At 57.6% G+C, this 23,990-nt stretch overlaps 1 protein-coding gene across 1 annotated transcript in view; it reads right to left on the bottom strand.

Moving 5' to 3' along the window:
- ELL (elongation factor for RNA polymerase II) overlaps positions 1 to 23,990 on the bottom strand; it is a 77,302-nt gene that overhangs the window by 22,146 nt on the left and 31,166 nt on the right. The window contains exon 2 of the mRNA XM_018051443.1: positions 6,487 to 6,534. Within this exon, the coding sequence (XP_017906932.1) occupies positions 6,487 to 6,534 (48 nt within the window). The remainder of the gene's footprint in view (positions 1 to 6,486; positions 6,535 to 23,990) is intronic.

The following is a 23,990-nucleotide window of genomic DNA, read 5'->3' on the forward strand; positions in this document are numbered from 1 at the left end:
GAGCGGGTGTCACTGGGGGGCCCACCGGCTGGGCCAGCACGCGATCCTGGCCCATCCCTGGCGATATGTGAACGCACCCCCTTGGTCTCCGTCAGTGACAGACCAGCCTGTCCCCACAGCCGGGCTGCTGGTGGGTCCCGGGCGGGGGTGCGGTCTCCCGTATCTGCAGCAATGGCACTGTGGGCTAAGGAGCACGACCCCTCAGCACACAGCCGGAGGCAGGGGCCCACTCCAGCCTGGGCAGACCGGGCTCGAGACAACCCGGAAAGCTGAGCTAGGCCAAGGCGGCTGGGTCAGGAGCGGGCTGGCACGGTCGGCCGAGACACCCTGGCACACACACCCCCTTCTCCCTCTCCACCTCCTCCAGGCCAGAGCCACCCTCCACCTGGGCGTCTGGGAAGAAGGCAGGCATACAGGCACGGGCCTCGAGGGGCTCACAGGTGGGCAGCACTTGCCCCCACCGACCACGACACGGGCTGCGCACACATGGTTCACCTAACCCTGAAGGCAGACGGCACCGCTGCAGCCTAACTAGGCAAAGCCACAGCTGCCGGAGAGGAAAGACAGACGGCCTCGCCGTCAGTGGCACCAGCCCTGGCTGAGGTGCAGGGCTCAGCGCGGGGCAGCAAACCCAGAGGTCACTTTATTCCAGGCCGACCCTCTGGCCCCCTGCCCACATGGGCAACGGCCAGCAGCTGCTGAGAAACACAGACAGGAAAACCTCACGCTCCAGCTGCCAGCCCCTGGGCAGGCCGGGCACGGCCTCCAGAGCCCTGTCGCCAGAGGAGACCAGCCTTAAGGTCCGCCCTGGGCGGGAGCACCGGGGCTTGTCACAGTTAGGGAGACACGCCGGGAGGAGTCACGAACGGTCGAGAAGGGGCAGCACCAGGGCTAAGGGGGCAGAAAGCTGTCCCTGGGCTGTCGTGCCACCTCCACAGGCCGAGCCGAGGCCGCCTCCTCTGAGGTGACGTGAGGACACAGCACGCCCCATTGGCGCTGGGTACCACGCGACCCTGGGCTGAACGCCTCCTGCCCCGTGCCCGGCTGCTACATGCGAACACAGCCAGCTCAGCCTGAGTCGAGTCTGTGTGATCAAGGACACGAAGCTCCGGCCACAGCAAGAGCAGCAGCTCCCCCGCCCCAACCCTCGGCGGGTGTGGAGACCCTCGAGGGAAGCTGGGAGGGCACGCAGCCCAGGATTGGCTCCAGATGCCGTGGAAGCCCCTCCACGCACAGCCAGTCTCTGCTGCAAGGAGAGACTCCCTCCTCACGCAGGGAGAGCCGAGGCATCAGAGAGCGGCCCCCAGGCCCAGCCGCTCGGGGCAGGAAGAGCCCGGCCTGGGGGAGAGGGGCAGTGTGCGGCGGCTGTCCAGGGACTGCAGACGACCTTGGGCTGATGATCACGCCGTCCCCCAGCTCCCCGCCCCGCAGCTGGTGCTGCCCAGCGTGCTCTCCCGGTCCTCCAGCATCCCCCCGTGCACACAGCAGGTGGCAGAGGGCCGGGTCAGGACGCGCAGCCAGTGGCAGGGAGACCAGCAGGGCACCACGTCAGCCCTGGCCAGCCACACAGACCCTGATCTCCACACACACACGTTGCTGTAAGGGTCACAAAGGGGACGAAGCAGCTGACGCTTGGCAAGCGTGTTTATACTATCAACCTGGACTGCCTGCTATGACTCACCTTGGGCAGGAAAACACCTATGCGTGCGTGCACGCGCGCACACACACACACACACACACACACACACACACTGGAGTCCGCGGGCAGCATCGCACTGTCCAGCACTGGCAGCCACCCTGCACCGTCCGTACACACTCCGGGCAGACGGGACTTCTGCTCTCCATTACGGAAGTAACTGGACATCCAGTGCCCAGATGCTCCTGAGGGTCACCACGGGAGAGGCCCCCCATGGGCACCACAGGCAGGTACACACTGACGCAGCTACCCAGAACACGGCGGGAAGAGTGTGCCCCATGGCGTCAGCAAAAGCAAAAGTGCCCCTGATGGAGCCTGAGCCCTGATACACGGCTCCTCCCCACGCCCGACCCCGAGCCTCCCCCTCACCACGTGCTGGCTCTGGCGAAGACCCAGCCTCCCCCGGCAACGCTTTCCCATCTCCACCTGCTCAGAGGGCAGCGGCTGCCTGCCTGCCTGCCACAGCCCCCGTCGGGGAGAGCAAAGGAGAGGGGTACAGTCTAGGTCCCGACACCACATGCTCCTCTCTGGGCGGGGGCGTGGGGGACCACTCCCTGTGATTCTTCAGCCCAGTGAGGACTTTTCCACACGGGTATCGGCCCTTTCAAAATCCTCGGGTCGGGGGAGCATAGCCCAGCGCCCAGAGGAGGGTCTGTGCAGCCACAGACAGGGAGGGGAAGGCCTGCGTGGAGCCTGCCACAGCAGTCCTGAAGCCCCAGCCCCTCCCCAGCTCTGGCACCAGAGCGCACGGAATCCTCTGGTTAACGGGCTGTTATGATGCTGGTTAATGGCTACCAGTCCCTGGGAACCAGTGAGGGAAACCAGCCCACTGGGCACGAAGGCCCAGGACACCTGGCTTTCTCTGTGATGGCAGAGAGCGTGCCCCGCGTTCTGAAATTCGGCCTCTGCTCCACAGTCTTCTGGACTGAGCCTTGGCTCCCCCAGGGGCCCCCACGGGGCCGCAGCGGGCCTGGGCAGGGCAGGTTGCGTGCATCTGATGCCAGCCCCGACTTCTGGTATGAGGAGGCCGAGGGAGGTGCCGCAGACTCCTGGGCGTGCCTGAGTGCAAAGGTGCACGGGCAGCCCTGGCCCTCCAAACAGCCGTGTCCCGCCCGGAGGACCGAGCGGCTGACGTCCAGGCCTGAGGCTCAGGAGGGCGCTGGCTCCACCACGGCCAGGTCAAGCCCCTTTGAAATTCGTCCCAAGTCAGGCTGGCAGCCCTAACCCCACGTACACGGGGCCTAATGTGTCTGCAGTGCAAGTGGGGGCTTCAGAGAGACGAATGGAGCCCCGAGCAGACTGTGAGCAGGAAGAAACAGTGGGGGCGCACCTGGAATCCTCTTCAGGAGAGAGCAAGACCGAACGGGGCACACAGGAGCCAAGCACCGCCTCGCCAACTCTGGCCAGAGGGTCTTCAGGCGACACGCGTTTCATTATCTTTATTTTCAGGGAACCCTCAGCATAAAATATATTTTGGATCAAGAGTTACTACTGCACGGCTGCATGGTCAGGAAGATCCTCTGGAGGAGGAAATGGCAACCTACTCCAGGATTCTCGCCCACGAAATCCCACTGATAGAAAAGCTGCCGGGCTACAGCCCAGGGGGTCCCACGGCGTCGGACACCAAGTGAGCACACACCCTGGATGGCTGAGGAGGCCTTCCGAGAGCAAAGCAGCCTCTTCTGCCCACTGGACGGCCCACGTCCTCAGCCCCAAACCCAGGTGCTTTCTGAGCACCTCCTTCCTTCCTGAGAGCTGCCCCCGCGCTGTGGACAGGGAGGGGGAGCACACTCGGCCCCTGCCCACCACCTCCCAGGCTTCCAGGTCATTCCCGCCTTGCAGCAACGGGCAGCCCTGGGCTCAAGCGCGGGCCGGCCCTACGGACTCCCGCAGAGCCGGCGCTGGGACTGCAGACGGGCGCTGGTCACAGTGCCTGCCCAGGGCCATCAACGCTCGTTCCGGAAACCACCTTTGGGCCCCGCGGCAGCGCACAGGGAGGCCTCGCACGGCCCTGGACCCCGACCCCTCCATCTCTGTCCTCATCAGCTGAGGAGTCCTGGGGGGGCCTGGCCCACGAGGGGGTTTGCTCTTCCCCTCGAGAGGCTGTTGCTTCACCAGCTGTCAGGGAGCGAGAGCTCAAGTGACCCCTGATGGCAGAGGGGCCCAGGGCAGCCTCCCCAGCGTCTGAGAGAGAGCAGAGAACACACACACACACGCACGGACATGGCCCACGAAACAAAGGTGAGTGCTTTGCTCCGCAGCACGCTGATGCTGGGCGTGCCACAGGCTGCCACGCGGTCACCCCCAGGAAGCGGCCAGCACCAGGGCCTGGCCACACACCACCACGGCCAGGCCTCGCAGCACTCCCAGCACGGGTGGGGCAGAAGCCAGGCCGGCCCTGACTCCCACCCCGGGAGCTGGGGGACACGAGGCCCTATGCCAGCTGGGCTGCATTCACACCGCGGGGGACGAGCGCCAGGACCCGAGCGAGCGTGTTCTGGACCGCAGAGGGGCTCTGCTCCTCCTTGGGCCATGGTTTACTTTGCTGGCTGCGCAGGGCCTCACAGGCCCAGCTGTGGCACCTGGGATCTCTGCTGCGGCAGGCAGGGTCTTCACTTGTGACATGCAAACTCTTAGTTGAGGCGTGTGGGATTTAGTTCCCCAACCAGGGATGGAACCCAGGCCCCCTGCATTGGGAGCTCTAAGTCTCAGCCACTGGGCCACCAGGAAGCCCCTCCTAAGGCCATGTTAACCTGCGTCCAGCCCTTAGGTGCGCAGCCCTTCTCCTGGGCGGGGAGGCCAACAACCAGAGGGAGACCTGGCCGAGGTCCCTGAGGGAAGGAGCAAAGAAGGCCTCAGCCTTCAGTCCACCAGCGTCACGGGCCTCTGGGAAGCAGGCCCTGCCAGCCTACCCAGGGTCCAGAACACGGAGTCAGCACAGGCACCAGGGGCGCGGACCGAGCTGGGCCAACCCGGCCCGCCCACCTCCTGCTGCTTCCAACCTCGAGGCTGGAGGGCACGACCAGGAGAACAGGGAGCAGGGAGCAAGGGCCTTGCCTCCTCCCCTGCTGCTCCGAGTGACCGCGACGGCATCCGATGCGCACCTGCCCCAGGCCAGGCCTCTCACACCTGGCCGGGAGGAACGGTCACGGTCTATCAAAACCTAGAAGGACAAGGCCCAGAGGTCACCAGGGGCAGACCGAGTGCCTGGTCCTTCACAGTGAACTGGAAAGAACAGGCCTCTTCCAGTCCTCACAAAGGTCCCACCCAGGGAAGAGCCTCTTGGTGGAGACTCATGGCCTGGCTTGCTGCTGGCTGCAGCACACGGCCTCCACACCCTCAGAACCTTCTAGAAGTCCACGACACATGAGAATGCCCAGAGGAAAAAAATGTGGGCAAAGCATAATCCTCAGTTCAGAGGCAGGGACCCTTTCCTGAATGGATGTGGCTCTCAAGTTTGGCACAGGGATTTCGGCGACACAGTGTAAAGCCCAGGAGACCCTCCCAGTGCTTCTGTGAGCATCCCAGTGGTGTCTTGCTGACTAGAAAGCCTTGCTCACGGGTAAAAGAACAGCAATCTGTGCCCTGGCTTCCTCAGCTTCCCGCAGCTGCTGAGGCACAGTGACCACAGGCCACAAGAGGGCGCCATTAGGCCAGTCTGGCAGCAAGCCCCGCGGGCCCTGCCCCTTGGGGAAACATCTCAGGGGATAAAGTAGAAGCAGGTGGCCAGGGCCAAAGAAGGTGTGGAAGCCCCAGAGAAGGCACAGGGCAGGGCGTGCACCCTGGGGCCTTTAAGGGCATCTCACTGACCCTGACTGGTCTTGGTGTGATGGTGTTCCCCTGGCGAGGCCACAGCCTCTAGTGACTGCATGACCAGGTCTGGGCAGGCCTCATACAATCAGTGGAAGGCCTTAGGGAAACTGACGCTTCCCTGATCAGGAAGAAGCTCGCCCATGAACCTCGGGGCCAGCTTTCTGCTTGCCCCATGGAATTCAGACTCATCAGCCCCACAAACCTGTGAGTCAACGTCTTGCAATAGATCTCTTGGTATCGCTGTCTCTGCACTTGCAGACATGTATCTCCTCAGGGCTCCATCTCTCTGGAGCACCCTGCCTGGGGCGAAACCTACAGGTCTCCCTGCTTCTGGAAGAAGCCAGCAGGCTTCACACACTTAGACGTGTGTGGCAACTCTTCAGATTTAAAGGAAAAAAAAAGACTTGCAATAAAGACTAGGAAAAAAACTAAAGTGTTCCAAATCATCTTTAGTGGGTGGATGATATGCGGGTCCTAGGACCTGGGTGGCAAGGATTCTGGACAACGCGCCCTTTCTCCCATTCCTCAATTTTTCTGTAAGATGGTCATTTATGATCAAGCATCTTTCACGAAAAAACTGGAGTATTGAGTTTCTATACCTCCCGGTACTAAAAAGCTAAATACCTGTGGTCCTAGGTCCACCGACAGCGAGCAGTGCCCTGCCCTTGGGGGCGGGCACATTTCCAGGTTCACTTGGGCTCGGGGGGCATACTTTCCAATCAGCACAAAGATCAAGTCAGAACATGAGTTTGGCAACGACAGGAAGTGGGAAACTCAGGAACTGCTGGACAGAAGAGCTGCCTTCAGCCCACAGAGGGCCTGCTGATGTGGCCCCAGCCTGGAGACGACCAGAGGCTGACCGTGGCTCGGCAGAGCGCACAGAGTGGGATGGGGCCACAACACTGCTCCCAACGGGCTGCTGTGCCCAGCAAGCCACAATTCTAAATAAGTATGATTAAGACCAAAAAAAGACTTACCCCTTGACTTCCCTGAAATCGAATCGAAGGTCTCAGTGAAACAGAATCCTGCAAAAGAGCAAAATGGGAACACGTCAATGACGGACACGTTTATGCATGGCTGAGTCCCTTCACTGTTCACCTGAAATTACCACGACTTATTCATCAGCTAAATAAAAAGTTTAAAGTATGAGGAAAAGAAAAAAGATACCTGGAAATCCAAACACTCACTTCCCAGCCATACAAGGAGCAGGATAAAGACACTGTTTTCAGGAGGGGTGAGAGGAACAGACTACGCGTGTTGAAAATGACGGGAAAAGCCACCAGAGCAGGGTTCTGACGCATCGGTAAGAGCTCCTCAGATGGCCCAGCGGCCAGGGTTGAAGGAACACGAGAGGCAACGTGCAGCGCTTCCCCACCCTCCCGCAAACCAGCACCAGCCCAGGCCGTGCCGCCTGAGAGGCGCTCCACGCGGAGCCGAACTGCACGGGGCGAGCAGGGCCCGCCAGGAGGCAGGCTGATGGGGCGATGCCCTCCGCCCGAAGGCCCTGACAGGACACAGCCCAACGCCGGCCCAGCTCCCACGTCAGAGCTTCAGGGCAGCTTGTCCCTGTGCTTGGGGCGGCGGAATTCCCAAATGTCACAGGAAAAAAATACACCAGAAAACTCTACTAATTTAAGCTTCAGCTATTCGGAGATCAGCCTTCTGGTGGAATTTTAGAAAGAACACGGATCCAGATGGAGGGTCACACTTCTCTTTCTCATTTACCCCGGGCCCTTGGCACTTTCTGGGTAGCATACCTCACCCCACAGGGTGGTGCTGGTTCGTCACGACGACCCCCTCCCCTCCATCCTCAAACCCACAGGGCCCAAATCAGCCTCTGGGTCTGTGGCTCTCCTCAGCTTTCCTCCACGTGGCAGTCTAGATCTTGGGCTTGCCCGTCTCCAACAGAGCCCACCTCTCAGGCCTCCGCCCCAGCACCCCCAGGCGTAAGGGAGGCCCCCCACCTGGACCCCAGGTCCAGTCTGCAGTGACTGCCTGTCTGCTCTGCACCCAGAATGTCAGGCCCGCCGTGGGCCCTGGGTGGGCAGAGCAGCTGCACACACGGGGGAGAGCCAAGCAGCGGGCGGGCTGGCCTCTCAGTGCCTATGACCTGTCAGACCACTGAGCAGCTGTCCACAGGTGAGGGGGACCGCGCTCAGCCAGCCTGGACCATGGGGGCCACACGCTCACCCTGCTCGGCTTACAGGGGCCTCCCCTTTGGCCAAGAGTCTCCAAGGACTTCACTCACACACCTGGAGCAGACCTGAGTGGTCACACTCAGCTCCGGCACTCACCTCCCCGGAATCAGACACCCCAGAAGTCAGCCACACTTTTTTTAATTTGAGAAAGACTGAAACATTAAAAAATTTTTTTTTTAATCTGAGAAAGAATGTAAGGATTTATTTCATTTTTTGGACCTTAGCCCCTGACCCGTGCCCCCTACAGTGAGGATCGAGCCCACGCTCTGTGCGCTGGAAGATGGAGTCGTAACCACTGGGCCCCTGGGGAAGCCCCCACCTCACACACATCACGCCTCACTGCCAGGTGGGCAGATACAGCATGTTCTCCAGCCCCTGCAGGTGCAAAGGGCTACTGCGTTGCTGAGACAGGGGCCAGGCTCCCTTCACAGCAAGCTCGAGACCAGATGACCTGCCCCCTAAACCATGGTCAGACTGCTGCCTGGAATGCAGTCCACAGGATTAGAGAGAGGGGCGGCCCCAGGGGGGTCCTGTCTAGCTGGGCCCTTGGAGCTGCAACATTTAAGCAGCCTTTGCTGGGAACTAGGTTAAAGACAGAGGCCCAGAAGAAGATCTGCAGGTGGCCAGTAAGCGCGGGAGCAGCTGCGTCTCGTCAGTGCGGTGCAGACTGCGCAGGTGCCTACTGGGATAGCCAAAAGAGGAAAGATGACAGCCCGAACCCTCACCCCTCACTGGTGGGAGAAGTGAGGGTCCTGTGGAGAAGTCCAGCAGCTATTCCAGCACCCATTACCTCGGCTGTGCCTGGCCCTAGCTGCGGCACACAGGGCCTCTGCTGCAGGGCACAGACTAGCTGTGGCACACGGGCTCAGTATCTGCGACACACGGGCGCAGCTGTTCCACAGCATGTGGAATCCCAGTCCCCTGACCAGGGACTGAACCCACATCCCCTGCACAGTAAGGCAGACTCTTAACCACTGAGCCACCAGTGGAGTCCCGGGGCGGCTTCTTAAAAGGGTTAACACAGTTATCACGTGACCCACCAATTCCAATTCCGAGGGATATACCCAAGAGAAATGAAAACACAGGAGTGCACAAAAACACACGTGAGCGTGCACAGCAGAAACACTCTACTTCCCTGGCGGCTCAGCAGGGAAGAGTCCACCTGCAGTGCAGGAGACACAGGTTCGACCCCTGGGCCGGGAAGACCCCCTGGAGGAGGAAATGGCGACCCACTCCAGCATTCTTGCCTGGGAATCCCCATGGACAGAAAAGCCTGACGGGCTACAGTCCACGAGGTGGCAAAGAGTCAGACGGGACTTGGTGACTAAACAACATTCAGCAAATAGCCAATAACCCAAATGTCCATCAGTTGGCAGAGAAACAAAATACTACCTAGAAATCAAAACAAATGACTCCCCAATGGACAGGACACGGACGAACCTTAAAGCCACCAGCTAAATGAGAGAAGCCCAATATAGAACACGATACAGTGGATGACCCCACCTATGTAAATTTCCAGAAAAGGCCAAACAGAGCACAACTGTGAGTGCCTGCAAGTGGGGCGTGGCTGCAGACGGGCTGGCGGGAGCGTCTCAGGTGGAGTGTTAACACTCTGACTCTACACCTAAAATGGGTGTGAGTTCTATGGGTTGTAAATGGCCCCTAGGGCACTCCACAGCCTCCTGTGGGCTTTGAGGAACGTAACCTGAACATACAGAGAATTACTGAATAGGCGTGGGGAGCCCCTTGTCTCTTAACCAGTGTCAGTCGACAGTGATGTAAAGTGAACGGAAGGGAGACGGCAGGACAGGACGTGAGAGGGCAGCCGACAGCACCAGGGCAGAGCTGCCCCCCACCCTTACGGAGTCTACCGCCGTCACCTGGCCCCGAAAGCCAAGGGGCAGGCCGCTCTGGCTGGGGAGCAGCAGGTGCAGATTTGCAGCAGAGACACGGGGTGCCGCAGAAGCGAAGGGCTCGCAGAACCTGGTCTCTCACGCCCTCAGCCCAGACCCCTCCAGCCAGAACCCAGCCCACGGCTCACTCGTCATTCACTCACCCAGGGCACTGCGAGTTATACTGTAGGGAAGCTGGCCAAGGGTAAAAGCTCAAGCTAAAAGGACCACGATGCCATGGCAGCTGGTCTCCAGTGTGCGTCCCCGGGTCGCCTGACTTTCATCGCAGAACCAGGCTCGAGGACCAGGCCAGGTCAGTCCTGTCAACAACAGAGCAATTCACTCATCCCATCATGCATACACAAACACACACACGAGTGACCGCCACACTCAAATCACCTGCCTACAGCCACTAGCAAAAGGGACCCCACGCAGAAACCTAAATCACACCAGCCCCGTGGCAGGCAGAGGACAGGAGCCCCGTGCAGAGGATCTCAGAACGAGAGGAGGAGTCAGCGCCACTTGGTCAGTGACCGAGGCGCATTCTTATTTTCGGCCGTGCCCCATGGCTTATGGGATCCTAGCTCCCTGACCAAAGATGGAACCCACACTTCCGGCAGTGAAAGCGTGACGTTTTCACTTCACAACGACTCGACCACCAGGGAATTCCCCTGAGGTATGTGCTTGTCTGTCTGTTCGTTGATTGCCTGATCGGCTGCAGCCAGAGGCTTGTGGGATCTCAGTTCTCCAACCAGGGGCTGTGGCTGGGCCCTCAGCAGTGGAAGCATGGAGTTGAAACCATTGGTCCACCAGGGCATTTCCCCTCCTGAGGTGCATTCTAATGGCACTCAGCCCTTGCTGCTCAACAGCAGTCAAAACACACCTGCTGGCACCAGAGGGCCCAGCCTCAGCATCTGGGTTAGCGCCGCTGGCCGTGGCCCTCACCCTCGGGCTTGGGGGCGATAGCCTTCCCCTCCGGTGTGGGCCGTTCCACCCGGGGTGCCTGTCAGCGAGCTGCCTGCTCACCACTGTGCCCCCCTAGCCAGGTTTCCAGGAGGCAGCGCTGGCACCGGCCGGGCCGCCTCTCCAAGGGTTGCAGGAGCCTCTGCTTTTGGAGTGCCCTTCTCACTGGCACGTGACCATCCCACCTGTCACAGACTCTCGGGCTTGGGGGCCCAATGACATTTTAATGAAGCAGAACAAAATTAAAATTGTTACAAGAAAAGAAAATTTCCTGAAGAGTTCTAAAATGTACTAAAATTACTTGTGTGTCTTCAGCATCGACCAAAGTGGCCTTTGGCACGTACTGTTTTGCTGTGAAGATGGGGTCTGTTCTGGACCACAGTAAGCTTTCTCCTCTCCTTTCTGAATGTTGATTTATCCGGCTGCACCAGCTCTCCACTGCAGCACTCAGGACCTTCAATCTTCACTGTGGCGTGTGACACGTCTAGTTCCCTGACCAGGGGTTGAACCCAGGCCGCTCGCACTGGAAGCACTGTCTTAGCCAATGGAACACCAGGGAAGTTCCAGGCTTTTATTTTGTCAAACCAAAGTTTACAGATATTTACTGTGAAGCAAATACACTTCATCTGAATGACTCAAAGTGCATCCAGCCCTATTACCTCCAAGAACCTACTGAAAGGAAGCTGGCTGCGTGATAACTTACCAGCTTTCTCCCTTCCCTCTGAGTCACGTTCCAAGTGGGCCAGGTAGGCTAAGGGGAACCCCAAGTGCCACGGGCCCCTCTGCCATATGGGTCGGTCACACTGTCAGAGGGGGCTCCCAGCCCCGGGAATGTGGCCCCATTTCCTCCCTCCGCTGTTACACCAGGCAGGGCAGGACCACCTGGGTTTCTTCCTGCGCCAACCAGCAAGCTGCGGTGGTTGTCAATGGGGACTCTCACATGGGAGGGTGCTGGGTGCCCACTGGGTATGCTCAGGACACACAATCCACCATCACAGGCGGGGGCCTGACCCCAGCAGCTGGCCAGTGGGCCAGTGGGGGCAGGAGCGGCTGCAGGTCTGACACTGGCCGCTCCTGAAGGCTCTGGAAAACCCTGGGCAGAGCAGCCTCAAGGCCCCACGCCAACAACTTCCAAATTCCTACAGCCAGGACCCTGAAAGCCAAAGGCCTGAGAAACAGCCCGCCTGCACCTCCCTCGACTTAAGCCTCCACGGCCAGTGAAGGCTTGGACCCCCAGAACCATCCTGAGTGGGGGCACCCTGGGACCAGGGCACATGGCTCCAGGAGCATGGCCTGCGGGTCCCAGGCTGAGAGCTGCATTTTAGGCTTGTTATCGCTAAACTCTACACACCTCAAGGATCAGAAAAGGTCAAAGGACGTGCCCAAACCCACACAGGGCCAGGAGCCAACTCCACCTGTCACCTCCAAGGTTCTCTGCAGGGATGGTACACACACTCGCAGCCTCCTTTTCTCAGAGGAGGACTTGGAAGCTGACCCCAGGAAGACACAGCTGCAGTCACCTCCAATCTTTTATCTGGAGATTTCTGTGTTTAGGTCAGTGATGCACGCCCTCCACTCCGAGGGGCAGGCCTTTCCACCCCAGGGAGGCCATGATGGGACACCCAAGCCCAGGAGATATTCACTGGATGGATGGAAGAGCAAACGACAGAGAGCAGTCCTGCTGAATCTTCTCAGCCTCTTCCCAGGCAGGCACCCATGTCAGGGCCAGACAAGCCATCCACTGGTGACAACTAGGGTGCTGGACAGAACACACAAGCGTGCTCTCAAAGTGAACACGGGCAGCACAGGCCAGACCCACCTGCAAGAAGTGAAAGGGCCAAGGGAGCCTCTTGAGGCTGCTGGGCTCACTGCCTAGAGAAGCCTCTGGACCGTGGGCTGGGAAGTCTGACGGAACCAGGAGTGCGGGCAGAGGCCCACGAAGGAGAGATGATGCAGAGGGACTGCTCCTGGCACCAGCACGGGGCCTGAGCTGCTGCAGAGGAAGGCCTCAGGACTCCCCCTGCGGTGGGGCCCCAAGCCTGGGGGGCAGGAGATGCCATCCACAGCCAGCCCAGAGGAGGCCTCCCTGCACCCCGGTCAGCAGCGGAGCTAAACGAGCCCTCATTTAAGGGCTTCTCTCACTCCTCTTACTAAGGAATTTCAAAAGCAAGCTTCCCCAAGATCAGCTGATCCACCGCTAACCAAACTGCCTGTCAGCAGCCAGAAGGACTGTCAGGCTCTAAGAAAAGACAACCAAATCCAGCACATGGACTCTGCAACACTCAGTACCCCAGACCAAAAGCCTTCAGGTGGAAGCTGTAGAAAAATGTGCAAAGCATCAGGCAACGCAAACACACCCAGAAGGACCGAGGAGATAAGGGTTTCACTTAGCGCAACTATCCTAAACTTACAATGCTCGCGAGCTTAAAGGGAAACTTGAACTGATGCAAAGAAGAATAGGAAGCATCGGAGCTCCAGAGCCACACAGAACTCCCTGAGCTGAGAAACGTAGTGTCTCGAGGTACTGAGTGGGATTAATATTAGACACTGTGGAAGAAGAGGTCAGTGAATCTGATGACAAGGCAACAGAAATGTATCCAAAATGAATCACACAGGAAAAAACCTATTAGGAAAAGGAACAAAGCCTTGGTCAACTGCTGGACAGTACTAAAAGATCCATTATACATGTAACTGGACTCCCAAGGCCATGGTATCCAAAGAAATAATGGCCTCAAACCTCCAAATGTGACAAAGACTATAAACCCACAGATTTAAAAAACTCCAGCAGGAAAAGAAAGCGCCCCATGGCAACACACCTTGCAAATTAGTGCAGCAGCTGACTGAGGCACCACCGTCGGAGAAGCCAAGATAAGACGCTTCGAGGCCACAGCAGACATCTGCAAAGCATGGAGGAAAGAAGAGCACCAGCCTGACACCCGAGACAATGCAAAGAGAAGGCAACAGCAAGACCGGCTCAAAGGCGGACAGGCTCTGCCTGCAGCACCTCTGCACCATCAGGAAGGTTCTGGAAGCTCTCGAGGCAGAACGGATGGTGACACCAGATGGGCAGGCAGATCTGCACAGAGGATGAAGAAGGCTGGGCTACGGTGAGCATGTACGAACATGAAAGATGTCTTTCTCAGGATGCTTCTGTAAAAGGCACGACAGGTTAAAGTGTAAATGAACGACGTGCGGGACTGGCACGTGAGCACTGAACAGGTGGCAACTGGGTGCAAGGATGGGGGCGGAGGGGATGGCAGTAGACGGTCCCAGGCCCTGACACCTCTGACCCTTGGCCGGAAGTTAACCGGAGGGTGCGATCTCCAGGTGCCAGAGCTGACCCTGATCTCCTTGCACCTTAGCCTTGAATATTTGCCTGCTGGACACGCTGAATGCGACACTTCCGGCCTGACTGGATCACTTTCCTGTTCCTGCGCTCAAGGGGTACTGCCCAAGCCTTCAGGCTGAAGGCAGAGCACACACGGCGTGAGGAGGCTCAGCTGAGACACTGAGCTGGATGCAGGCAGCAGGGGAGGCCGAGACCACGGCTGTGGATGAGAAGGCACGGTGTAGAGCACGGCCGCGGTGCCAGGGGCAGCGCTCCCCTGGGCTCGTGCCCCCGAAGGGAAATGCACCACCAGGCTCTTCGGAGGAAGCAGGCAGAGCCCACCTCGGTGGTGTCCTTACAGCAGCAGCGGAGGCACCCTCCGGACCTGCCCAGCCTGGCCCCCGGGGCGCACGGGCTCACCAGGCAAACGTGGCCCTTTCCTTCCGCGTCAGGGGCTGACAGCGCACAGAGTCAGGGTGCCCCAGCACCCTGTCACCTCCCCGGCAGGTCTGTGGACCAAGACTGCTCATTTCCCTGTCTCCCTGTGGGCAGCTTTCGGGTCAGCCCCAGACCAGCAAGCGGGCAGGTAACGTAATTCCCGTGACACCCCCGCCCAGGCTCAACACAGCCCATTTCCATGCCTCTCACTCTCGGCACTTGCACGGGCTATGCCTCAGGCTGGCAGCATTACACACGACACGCGGAGTCTCCTCAGACCCTCTGAGGGCTCACACCGCTCACCGCAGGCTCACAGGCCACACACTCCTCCGGGGCCAAGCTGTCCATCATGGCATCACCTGAGCAGCAAGCACTGGCCCCCACATGGGCCCTGTCGGCACCCCGAGTGGCAGGACACCATTCCCATTAGCAGGGCAGGGGGGATGAAACCACTGGCTTCTCGGGGCCAGTGGCACTCCACGTGCCAAGGTGCGGCTGGGAGCCAGGGCTAAGGCTAAGTTGGGAGGCTTGGCAGGGCTGAGCAGTGGGAAGGCCTCCACACAGCCGGGCAGGGGGTGTCCACAACCCGAGGTCACATGGCACCCAGGATACTCTGTACGACTTGGATGAAGAAACCCATGTAATAAAGATGTTGATGAATGTAAAAAAATACGGGGCAGGCAGAGGACAGTGCCAGGCAGAGAAACAGATGGGCCCGGGGTGGGGGGGGGGGCGGGGAGGCGTGAGCACTGGCTTTAGACTCCTCTTGCCTAAGATGGGGCAAGGAGAGGGTGAGGAGGAACTTGATGGCCAAAATCCCCTCCTCTCCCCATGAAGAAGGCTTCGAGGGTGAAGCAACAGGAAGTGGCTTACGAAACCCACCTCCAGGTCTAGCGACCAGTTTGCAGGAAGCGCAGTGCATAAGCCATCCAGTTACACTTGCGGGTCTCACTGGGTGACTCTGCCATGTCCAGAGACACATTTGGATGTCAGCACTTGGTTGTGGGGCGCTGCTCCTGGCATCTGACAGAAGACCCTGCCCAGCAGACTGCAGTGCGCAGGGCGGCCCCACCACCGAGTCACCCAGCCCCAGATGCCAGTGGAGCCAAGACCGAGAAGCCCTGAGCCATCCGGGCGGAAAGCAACGAGGACAGCGATTGGCAGAGCAGAACGTGGGAAATTCCACGGGACCAATGAGCTAGCTTCTTCGACAGATGAGTGCCTCCAGGGAAAGAGCAGAGTGCTGTAAGCCACCACAGACTGACGTGGCTGTCCCGAGTGGCTCTGTGTGGACGCTACTTGAACTAGTCCCAGCAAGGGTGCTCTCAGGGAGCTGCACAGAGGCGATGTCTGAAACACACAAGTCCATATCTCTTGATATCACAGTGACTGAGAAAAGCCACGGACGAGATGAAAAGACACCTGGGCTTATTCTAAAGATGTTCTATCAAAACCAAAGAAACCAAAAATGGGGAGGCGAGGGCACCGGGCAAAGCTGAGAGAAGACAGGTCACAGCTCAGAGAGTGAGACTGAGTCTCAGCCAGGGGGCAGTTGCTCTTCTCAGCCCTGTCGCATCAACCCCAGAACACTCCCAGGTGAAAGGGCGTTTCTGTAAGACGTGCCTTAGTACAAGTCCCACCCACCCCTCAGTGGCTCACAGAGCAGCCGGGGGCAGGGTCCTGTCTGTGAGCACAGACCAGTGTGTCCTCAGGGAGAAAGGGGGCGAGGCGGAAGGAGTGCTGCGCTCAGGGCAGAGCTGGACACAGCGGCGGGACGCTCAGGGCTGACTGAGCGTGGGGAGTGGTACCCAACACCGCCCTCCGGGTCCTCCACTGCCCACCGGGGGGTGCTGACCGTGCCTAGGCAGCACCTTCTGTGTGGCCTGAGGCCCTCGTAACTCAGAGGTGCCTGCACAAAGTGATGAAGGTGAAGGCTTCTGCCTCTCCTTGAAGAGTTTGTCTTTCCAATTACATGAAGCACAAAGAAGTCCCTGAGCTGATTCTTCAGAGCTGGGATGCTCCTTCCCCTGGGCAGTGTGTGGCCAGCAAAGGGGGAGGTTAAGTCCTGAGACAAGGCCTGGCTGCTAACCTCCTGGCAACTGCCCACCACCCCACACACCCATTTCCAGTAAAGCTGAGACGATTGAGAAATGTCTTTCAGGAATCCTTCCTGTGGCTTCCTGGCAGGTTCCAAGGGGATGGCAAGGCCGTGGAGAGTTTAGACTGTGGCGTCGGGGACCAAGACGGGGGCTTTTCTGTGAACCACAGGCAGGAAGAAAGGCCTGGAATGCAGCCCCAGCTCAGTGCAGTCGGTGAGGCCAGCTCAGGGCCAGGCTGGGAAACCTGAGTGGACACACAGATTCTACACTCCTGGCTGAGGGCAGAGAACAAGGGCGTGGCAGGCCAACACCAGGGCTCACAGCAGCTCCTCCCTTTAGCTGGGAGGAGGGCACAACATTCACCACTGAGTGAAGGGACACCGAAGACAAGAAAAAAGGGATTCTGGTCGGGAGCCAGGTGTAAATCAGGACCCATGCTGGTTGCCAGCAAACAAATATTTGTGTCAAAATGTGTGTCACGGAAGAACACAGAAAGCTTAAGGGAAAAAATTAAAGACACCTTAGGGATTAGAGAAACGGATGTAAATCACCTGTTAACTGGCCCTGGCCCTGCCATGCATTTGTTTTGCTCTTCCTGGATGAGCATATCAACACGGCCAGCACTGGACGGCCCCCTTCCTTTCTGCTGGAATTTCCGCGGGCCCAGCAGACTCTCACTCTCCCCTCACCCCCACCGGCCTCCGATCTGTGTCCTGGCCCTGCGGGTGCCCCTTTTCTACATGGTCACATAAATGGGATCACACTGCATTAGTCTTCCTGTGGCTATGGAACAAGTCACAGCAAGCGTGGTGGTTCACACCAACAGCAGCGCGTTTATTCCCTGGGTGCTGCAGGCTGAAGTGGGGCTGCTGTCAGCGGGGCTGCACTCTGAGCTCTCCAGAGGAGGCGCCGTCCCTGACTCGACCAACTCTGACAGCCCCAGGCATCCGTGGCTTCTGGACACACCACTCCAATCCCAGGGTCACATCACCTCCTTTTCTTCTGACTGCTTCAAATCTCTCTCTGCTCTCAAAAGATCCCTTGTGATCACATTTAGGGCCCAAGAATCCTAGATAATCCCATCTCTGAACGCTTAACTTAAAAAAAAATTTTTTTTTTCCTGGCTTTTTTTGGCGTCTAAGCTTACTCCTTGGAAGAAAAGTTATGACTAACCTAGACAGCATATTCAAAAGCAGAGACATTACTTTGCCAACAAAGGTCCATCTAGTCAAGGCTATGGTTTTTCCAGGGGTCATGTATGGGTGTGAGAGTTGGACTGTGAAGAAGGCTGAGCGCCGAAGAATTGATGCTTTTGAACTGTGGTGTTGGAGAAGACTCTTGAGAGTCCCTTGGACTGCAAGGAGATCCAACCAGTCCATTCTAGAGGAGATCAACCCTGGGATTTCTTTGGCGGGAATGATGCTGAAGCTGAAACTCCAGTACTTTGGCCGCCTCATGCGAAGAGTTGACTTTTTGGAAAAGACTCATGCTGGGAGGGATTAAGGGCAGGAGGAGAAGGGGACGACAGAGGATGAGATGGCTGGATGGCATCACTGACTCGATGGACGTAAGTCTGAGTGAACTCCGGGAGATGGTGATGGACAGGGAGGCCTGGCGTGCTGTGATTCATGGGGTCACAAAGAGTCGGACACGACTGAGCGACTGAACTGAACTGAAACATAGATTTATATGTATCATATCTTTCTCAACTTTTTAAAGCTCTTTAGTGAGTGAATTCGAGCAAACTCTGAGAGAGTGGAGAACAGAGGAGCCTGTGGGCTGCAGTCCGTGGGGTCACAAGAGTCAGACGCGACTTAACGACTGAACAACGCAACGAACTGAATGAGTCTTTAGACTCACCAGAGCTTTACGATTTTCAGAGGTTCCATATACAAGATTTCATATAATCCCGTAACAACCCTTTTTGTAAAATCCCCTATTCCTATCTGCCCCTCCTCATTCCCTCTCCTCCCTGGTAACCCCTAGCGTGCTCTCTATAACTATGAATCAGCTAAAGAATCCTTAACATTTTCTCATCTGCAAAGTACTTTTTTTCATGTAAGACCAAATTCACAGGTTCCAGGGGTTACGACTTGGACATCTACCGGGGGTTCCTATGCAGCTGACTTTACGCTAAAGCCTCTGACTGTGTGGATCACAACAAACTGTGGAAAATTCTTCAAGAGATGGGAATACCAGACCACCTTCCTGCCTCCTCAGAAACCTGTATGCAGGTCAAGAAGCAACGGTGAGAAACGGACATGGAACAATGGACTGGTTCCAAACTGGGAAAGGAGTACATCAAGGCTGTATCATTGTCACCCTGGTTATTTAACTTAAATGCAGAATACATCATGCTGGATGAAGCACAAGCTGGAATCAAGATTGCCAGGAGAAATTATCAGTAACCTCAGATATGCAAATGACACCACCCTTATGTCAGACAAGAGAAGAGGAACTAAAGAGCCTCTTCATAAAGATGCAAGAAGAGAACAGAAAAGCTGGCTTGAAACTCAATATTCAAAAAACGAAGATGATGGCATCCGGTCCCTCACTTCACGGCAAATAGATGGGGAAACAATGGAAACAGTGACAGACTTTATTTTCTTGGGCTCCAAAATCACTGCAGATGGTGACTGCAGCCATGAAATTAAAAGACACTTGCTCCTTGGAAGAAAAGCTATGACCAACCTAGATGGTGTTTTAAAAAGCAGAGACATTACTTTGCCAACTAAGGTCCGTCTAGTCAAGGCTATGGTTTTTCCAGTGGTCATGTATGGATGTGAGAGATGGACTATGAAGAAAGCTGAGCGCCGAAGAATTGACGCTTCTGAACTGTGGTGTTGGAGAAGGCTCTTGAGAGTCCCTTGGACTGCAAGGAGATCCAACCAGTCCATTCTGAAGGAGATCAGCCCTGAATATTCACTGGAAGGACTGATGCTGAAGCTCCAATACTTTGGCCACCTGATGCGAAGAACTGACTCCCTGCAAAGACCCTGATGCTGGGGAAGAGTAAAGGCAGGAACGGAAGGGGACGACAAAGGATGAGATGGCTGGACGGCATCACTGACACAATGGGCATGAGTCTGAGCAAACTCTGGGAGATGGACAGGACAGGGAAGCCTGGCGTGCCGCAGCCCAGGGAGTGGCACACAGCTGGGCACGACTGAGAGCCTGAGCACGACTGAGAGCCTGAGCACGACATATGCAGCTGACCACGGGAACACTCAGCGTGAGCAGCAGGAGATCTGCCCGTGCTGCCGTCACTGGAGCGTCTTTTTACTGCTTAGTATTAACCCACCATATTATACTACAGTCTGTTCATCCGTTTGTAGACCGAAGGACACTGGGGTCAGTTCCACCTTGGGGGACTAGTGAATCTACTGCCAGAAACATTCACACGCAGGTTTCTGTGCAGACATGCGTTTTCATCTCGCCTGACGAACAGCCAGAAGCACAGGCTGGATCTCAGTGGCAAGCGCATGTTTAACTTCATGAGACCAGCCCCCATCCACATCAGGAGTTCATGTTCTCAGGTTTTCTATCTGAGCCATGCTCCTAGCTGTGAAGTGGTATCCACGGCTTCAACTTGCATTTCCCTAATGACTAATGTCGTGAAGCAGGTTCTCATGGACAAATCTGCCATCCCGCATCTTTATGGAGAAGCTATACAAATCTCCAACGCATTTTTAAAAAACAGGGTCAACTTTTCACTACTGCATTTTGAGAGTTCCTCATATGTTCTAGATCCTCGAGCTTTAGCAGATGACTTTTACAAAGACTTTCCTCCCAGTCTGTGGCTTGTCCTTTCGTTCTCTCAACAATGTCCTTCAAAGAGCAACTATAGACTCTGATAAAGTGGCACAACCAGAGAGTAGCCCCCACTTGCTGCACCTGGAGAAGAGCCCACAGGTAGCAATGAAGACCTAGCGCAGCCAGTAACAAATAAATAAAAACAAACACGCATTTCTAAGTGGCTCTATTCCACCGAGCCCTGTTCCATCCACGGCTGCTGGCAGCACGTCCCAGGCCTGGCCCCAGGGAAGCGTGGCTGTCGTGAGCCACCAACCCCTGGCACCGCGCCGAGCTCTGCAACCCACGCCTGCGCCAGGCCCTCTTTTCAACACCTCTGCCTCATTACTATCTCATCTTTCCCATCTGCCTTTCCTCAAATAGAAAAATTAAGCCCCACGTCAGTACCTGCTGCACGCCCCCAGCACACGCAGCCTGCAGCACTGGGCCTGGGCTGTGGAGGGTGAGGTCCACACGCTGGGCTTGGTCCCTGGTCCCCACGGCAGTGTAGGCAGCCAAGTGGGTCTCGTCTCCTCTGCCACCCAGGCCCTGTGCGCATGGAGCGAGCTGTGCACAAACGGCACCAAGTCTTGGGGCTTGCAGCCCGCGCCCTGGTTCCACCCCGGGACCTGAGCCCCCACTCCCAGCAGAGGCCCACCCCAGAGTGCGTCCTTGGCCTCATCCCACTCTCTCCCTGGGAGCCCCGATGAGGCTAACGGGAGCCCTGGGGGAAACGGACAAGTGGGCGGGAGTGCACAGGGCGCTCTGCACCTGCGTGCTCCTGATGCAGTGCACCTCGCCAGGAGCCCATGTGCGGAGCAGGCTTGTATTTCCTCTTCTTTAAAACCATACTTGCTTTCTTAACTTTGGGCTATGCGGGGTCTTCCTTGCTGTGAGCGGGCTTTCTCTAGCTGCAGTGAGTGGGGGCTCCTCCCTAGTTGCCGCGTGTGGCCGTCTCACTGAGGTGGCTTCTCCTGGTGTGGAGCATGGGCTCCAGGTGGGTGGGCTGCAACAGTTGTGGTGCACGGGCTTAGCGCCCCTCGGTCTGCGGAATCTTCCGCACCAGGGATCAAACCCGTGTCCCCTGCATTGGCAGGAGGATTCTCAACCACCAGACCACCAGGGAAGTCCTATTTTTCCTTTTTAATTGCTCACTAAAACTTATCAACAGGCGCTGAGCTTGATACCAAACTTCACTCTGCCCAAGCCTGTCTTTCGCCCACAGCCTGGGGGCACTATGACAAAAGAAACACACCCCCCCCCCCCCCCCGCCCAGACAGCAGTGACTGGGATGGAATCTTCCAGCAGAGGAAGCTGAGGGCCTGACCTAGATGGCCCAGGCCCTCTGGGGGCGCAGCCCAGGATGTGGGCTGCCCGGATGCTGTGCATCTCAGCACAGCGCTCAGCTCAAGTTTCTCCCTTCTCATCTGCTACAAAGCGCCCCAGATCCGTCCCAGGAGATGCAGGCACAAGTCGCAGAAAAACAAAAGCCGTGGCTGAGAACTCAGCCTTCTCTTCCCTGTAGGATGAGACCCGGCCCCCCCACCCTACAGCCTCCAGCTGGTGCCTAAGCAGGGTCACTCGCTCGCATCCACTTTTTTTTGTTTGTTTGTTTGTTTCATATGTGTGTGTCTTTATTCTCTCTGAGTTAAATTTCTTTTCAAAGTCTTTTATTTATTTTTCTTTAGTTTTTATTTTTACTTTATTTTACAATACTGTATTGGTTTTGCCATACGTTGACATGAATCCACCACGGGTGTACATGCGTTCCCAAACATGACCCCCCCCTCCCACCTCCCACCCTGTATCATCTCTCTGGATCATCCCCGTGCACCAGCCCCAAGCATCCTGTATCCTGTATCAAACATAGACTGGCGAGTCGTTTCTTTCATGACAGCGTGCACCGCATCCACTGTTAATGCCCACACACACAGAGCACGCCAGGAGCTGCCGGGTCAGGGACCCGCATGCCCAGCCTAGGAGCTCACTCAGCATCAGTCCCACGAGGTTGCCTTGGACACGCTCCAAGCCCCCGCACCTCTGTGCCCCAGCAGCCTCTGAGCGGCTGCGGGCACCGGCTCCGCCCTGTCCACATGCCCCGCCGCCGCCGCCGTAGCGCTGCACTGTGCTTGGCCGTGTCCCTTTGCGGCCCCATGGCTAGAGCCGGCCAGGCTCCTCTGTTCACATTCATGGAATTTTCCAGGCAAGAATACTGGAGTGCCTTGCCATTTCCTTCTCCAGGAGATCTTTCAGACTCAGGGTTTGAACCAGCGTCTCTTTCATCTCCTGAGCTGGCAGGCGGGTTCTTCCACTGCGCTCCCTCGGAAGCCACCACGTCTCTGGAATAAATCCTAACTGCTCAGGAACAGAGAAGGCCCCACCATGCAGACCCTGCCTTGAACACCCCACCACTCACCAGTTGGGGACCCCGGGAAAGGGGACTGCCTCCGAGCAGAGCCAGCTCTGGACCAGCTGGGCTATGAAGGCTGCCTCCCCACAAGGTCAGGTCAGAGACGTGGCCTTGGACCACAGCCTGAGACACCCCTCCTGGGGGGTCCAGAGACATCCCAGAGGCATGGAGAAATGGCTGGACAAGTCAGCCTCCCCAGAGAGCTGGTAACCTTTCTCTTTCAAGTAGTTCTGATATTTTGAGCCAGAAGACTCCAAAAGTTTCAAAGAGCCGTAAAATCTGGGAGAAGGAACTTCCCTGGTGGTCCAGTGGTTAACACCCTGAGCTCCCAATGCAGGGGAGCCCCAGGTTCGGTCCCTGGTCAGGGAACTAGATCCCACGTGTGACCACCAAGAGTTCGCCTGCTGCAACTAAGACCCAGCACATCCAGACACACACACACACTTAATGCGGAAGAAAAGACGGTCCGGGGCTCAGGACCCTCCCACAGGTCCCTCGGTCACCGGTGCGCTTCCATGGCGTGGAGAGCAGGCACGGACTGGGCGCAGGGCCCAGCCTGGCCAGTCCTCAAATGCGTGGGGCAGGGTGTCGAACACGTGGAAGGCAGCCGTGTCTCAGGAAGCCGGCCGGCTGAGCTCAGTACGCGCTCTTTCTTCTCCTGGCGGAGCACGGAGGGGCCGGGTGCAGAGCCGGGCTGGGGAGCGCCCTCCAGCTCGGGACAGTGCTTGGAGCAGCCAGGTGGCAGACTCAGACGTGGGTCCCCAGTTACCAGCTGCCTTTCCCAACAAAGTCCTCACCCTCACAGGGTCTGAGCCAGAGGAGGCTACCGGAAATTGCTTTGAGGAACAGCTCCTGAGCTGGTTGAGGCTGGCTGTGCCGGATCCATAGGGAGGCCCAGGAGCCAAACACAGCCCGGAGCCCTGCACCCACAGAGGGTCTCCACGGTGAGGAACCGAGCAGCTGTCAGAGGCTCAGGCTTCATCCCTACCAGGGCCAAGAATGAACTGTTTCCTTCCAATCCTTGCTTGGACTCCAACAGACCCAGGTGTCAGTCTCTCGAAACAACAGGGTCCTCTATCAGCCAGCAGACAGAACGGACCTTCCTGGAACAACTCTGGATACTCACGAGTTGCTGGAGCCCAAGGAGGGTGGGGGCCCGGCTGCCCACCCAGCTGTCATCCCAGCCACTGGCTCAGACCCAGCCCTCAAGGGGCTCCCTGCTGCCCCCAGCAGGTGTAAGGACGGCATTCTCGGGCACATGAGGGCCGACTGGAAAGAGGTGGCCAGCTGGTGGCTCTGACCGCCCTCCCCCTGCCCTGGAGTTCTGAGAAGCATGCCTGCGGGCCCCTGCTCACCTGGCA

This window comes from Capra hircus, chromosome 7 (genome assembly GCF_001704415.2).
Source record: "Capra hircus breed San Clemente chromosome 7, ASM170441v1, whole genome shotgun sequence".
NCBI classification, from domain to species: domain Eukaryota; kingdom Metazoa; phylum Chordata; class Mammalia; order Artiodactyla; family Bovidae; genus Capra; species Capra hircus.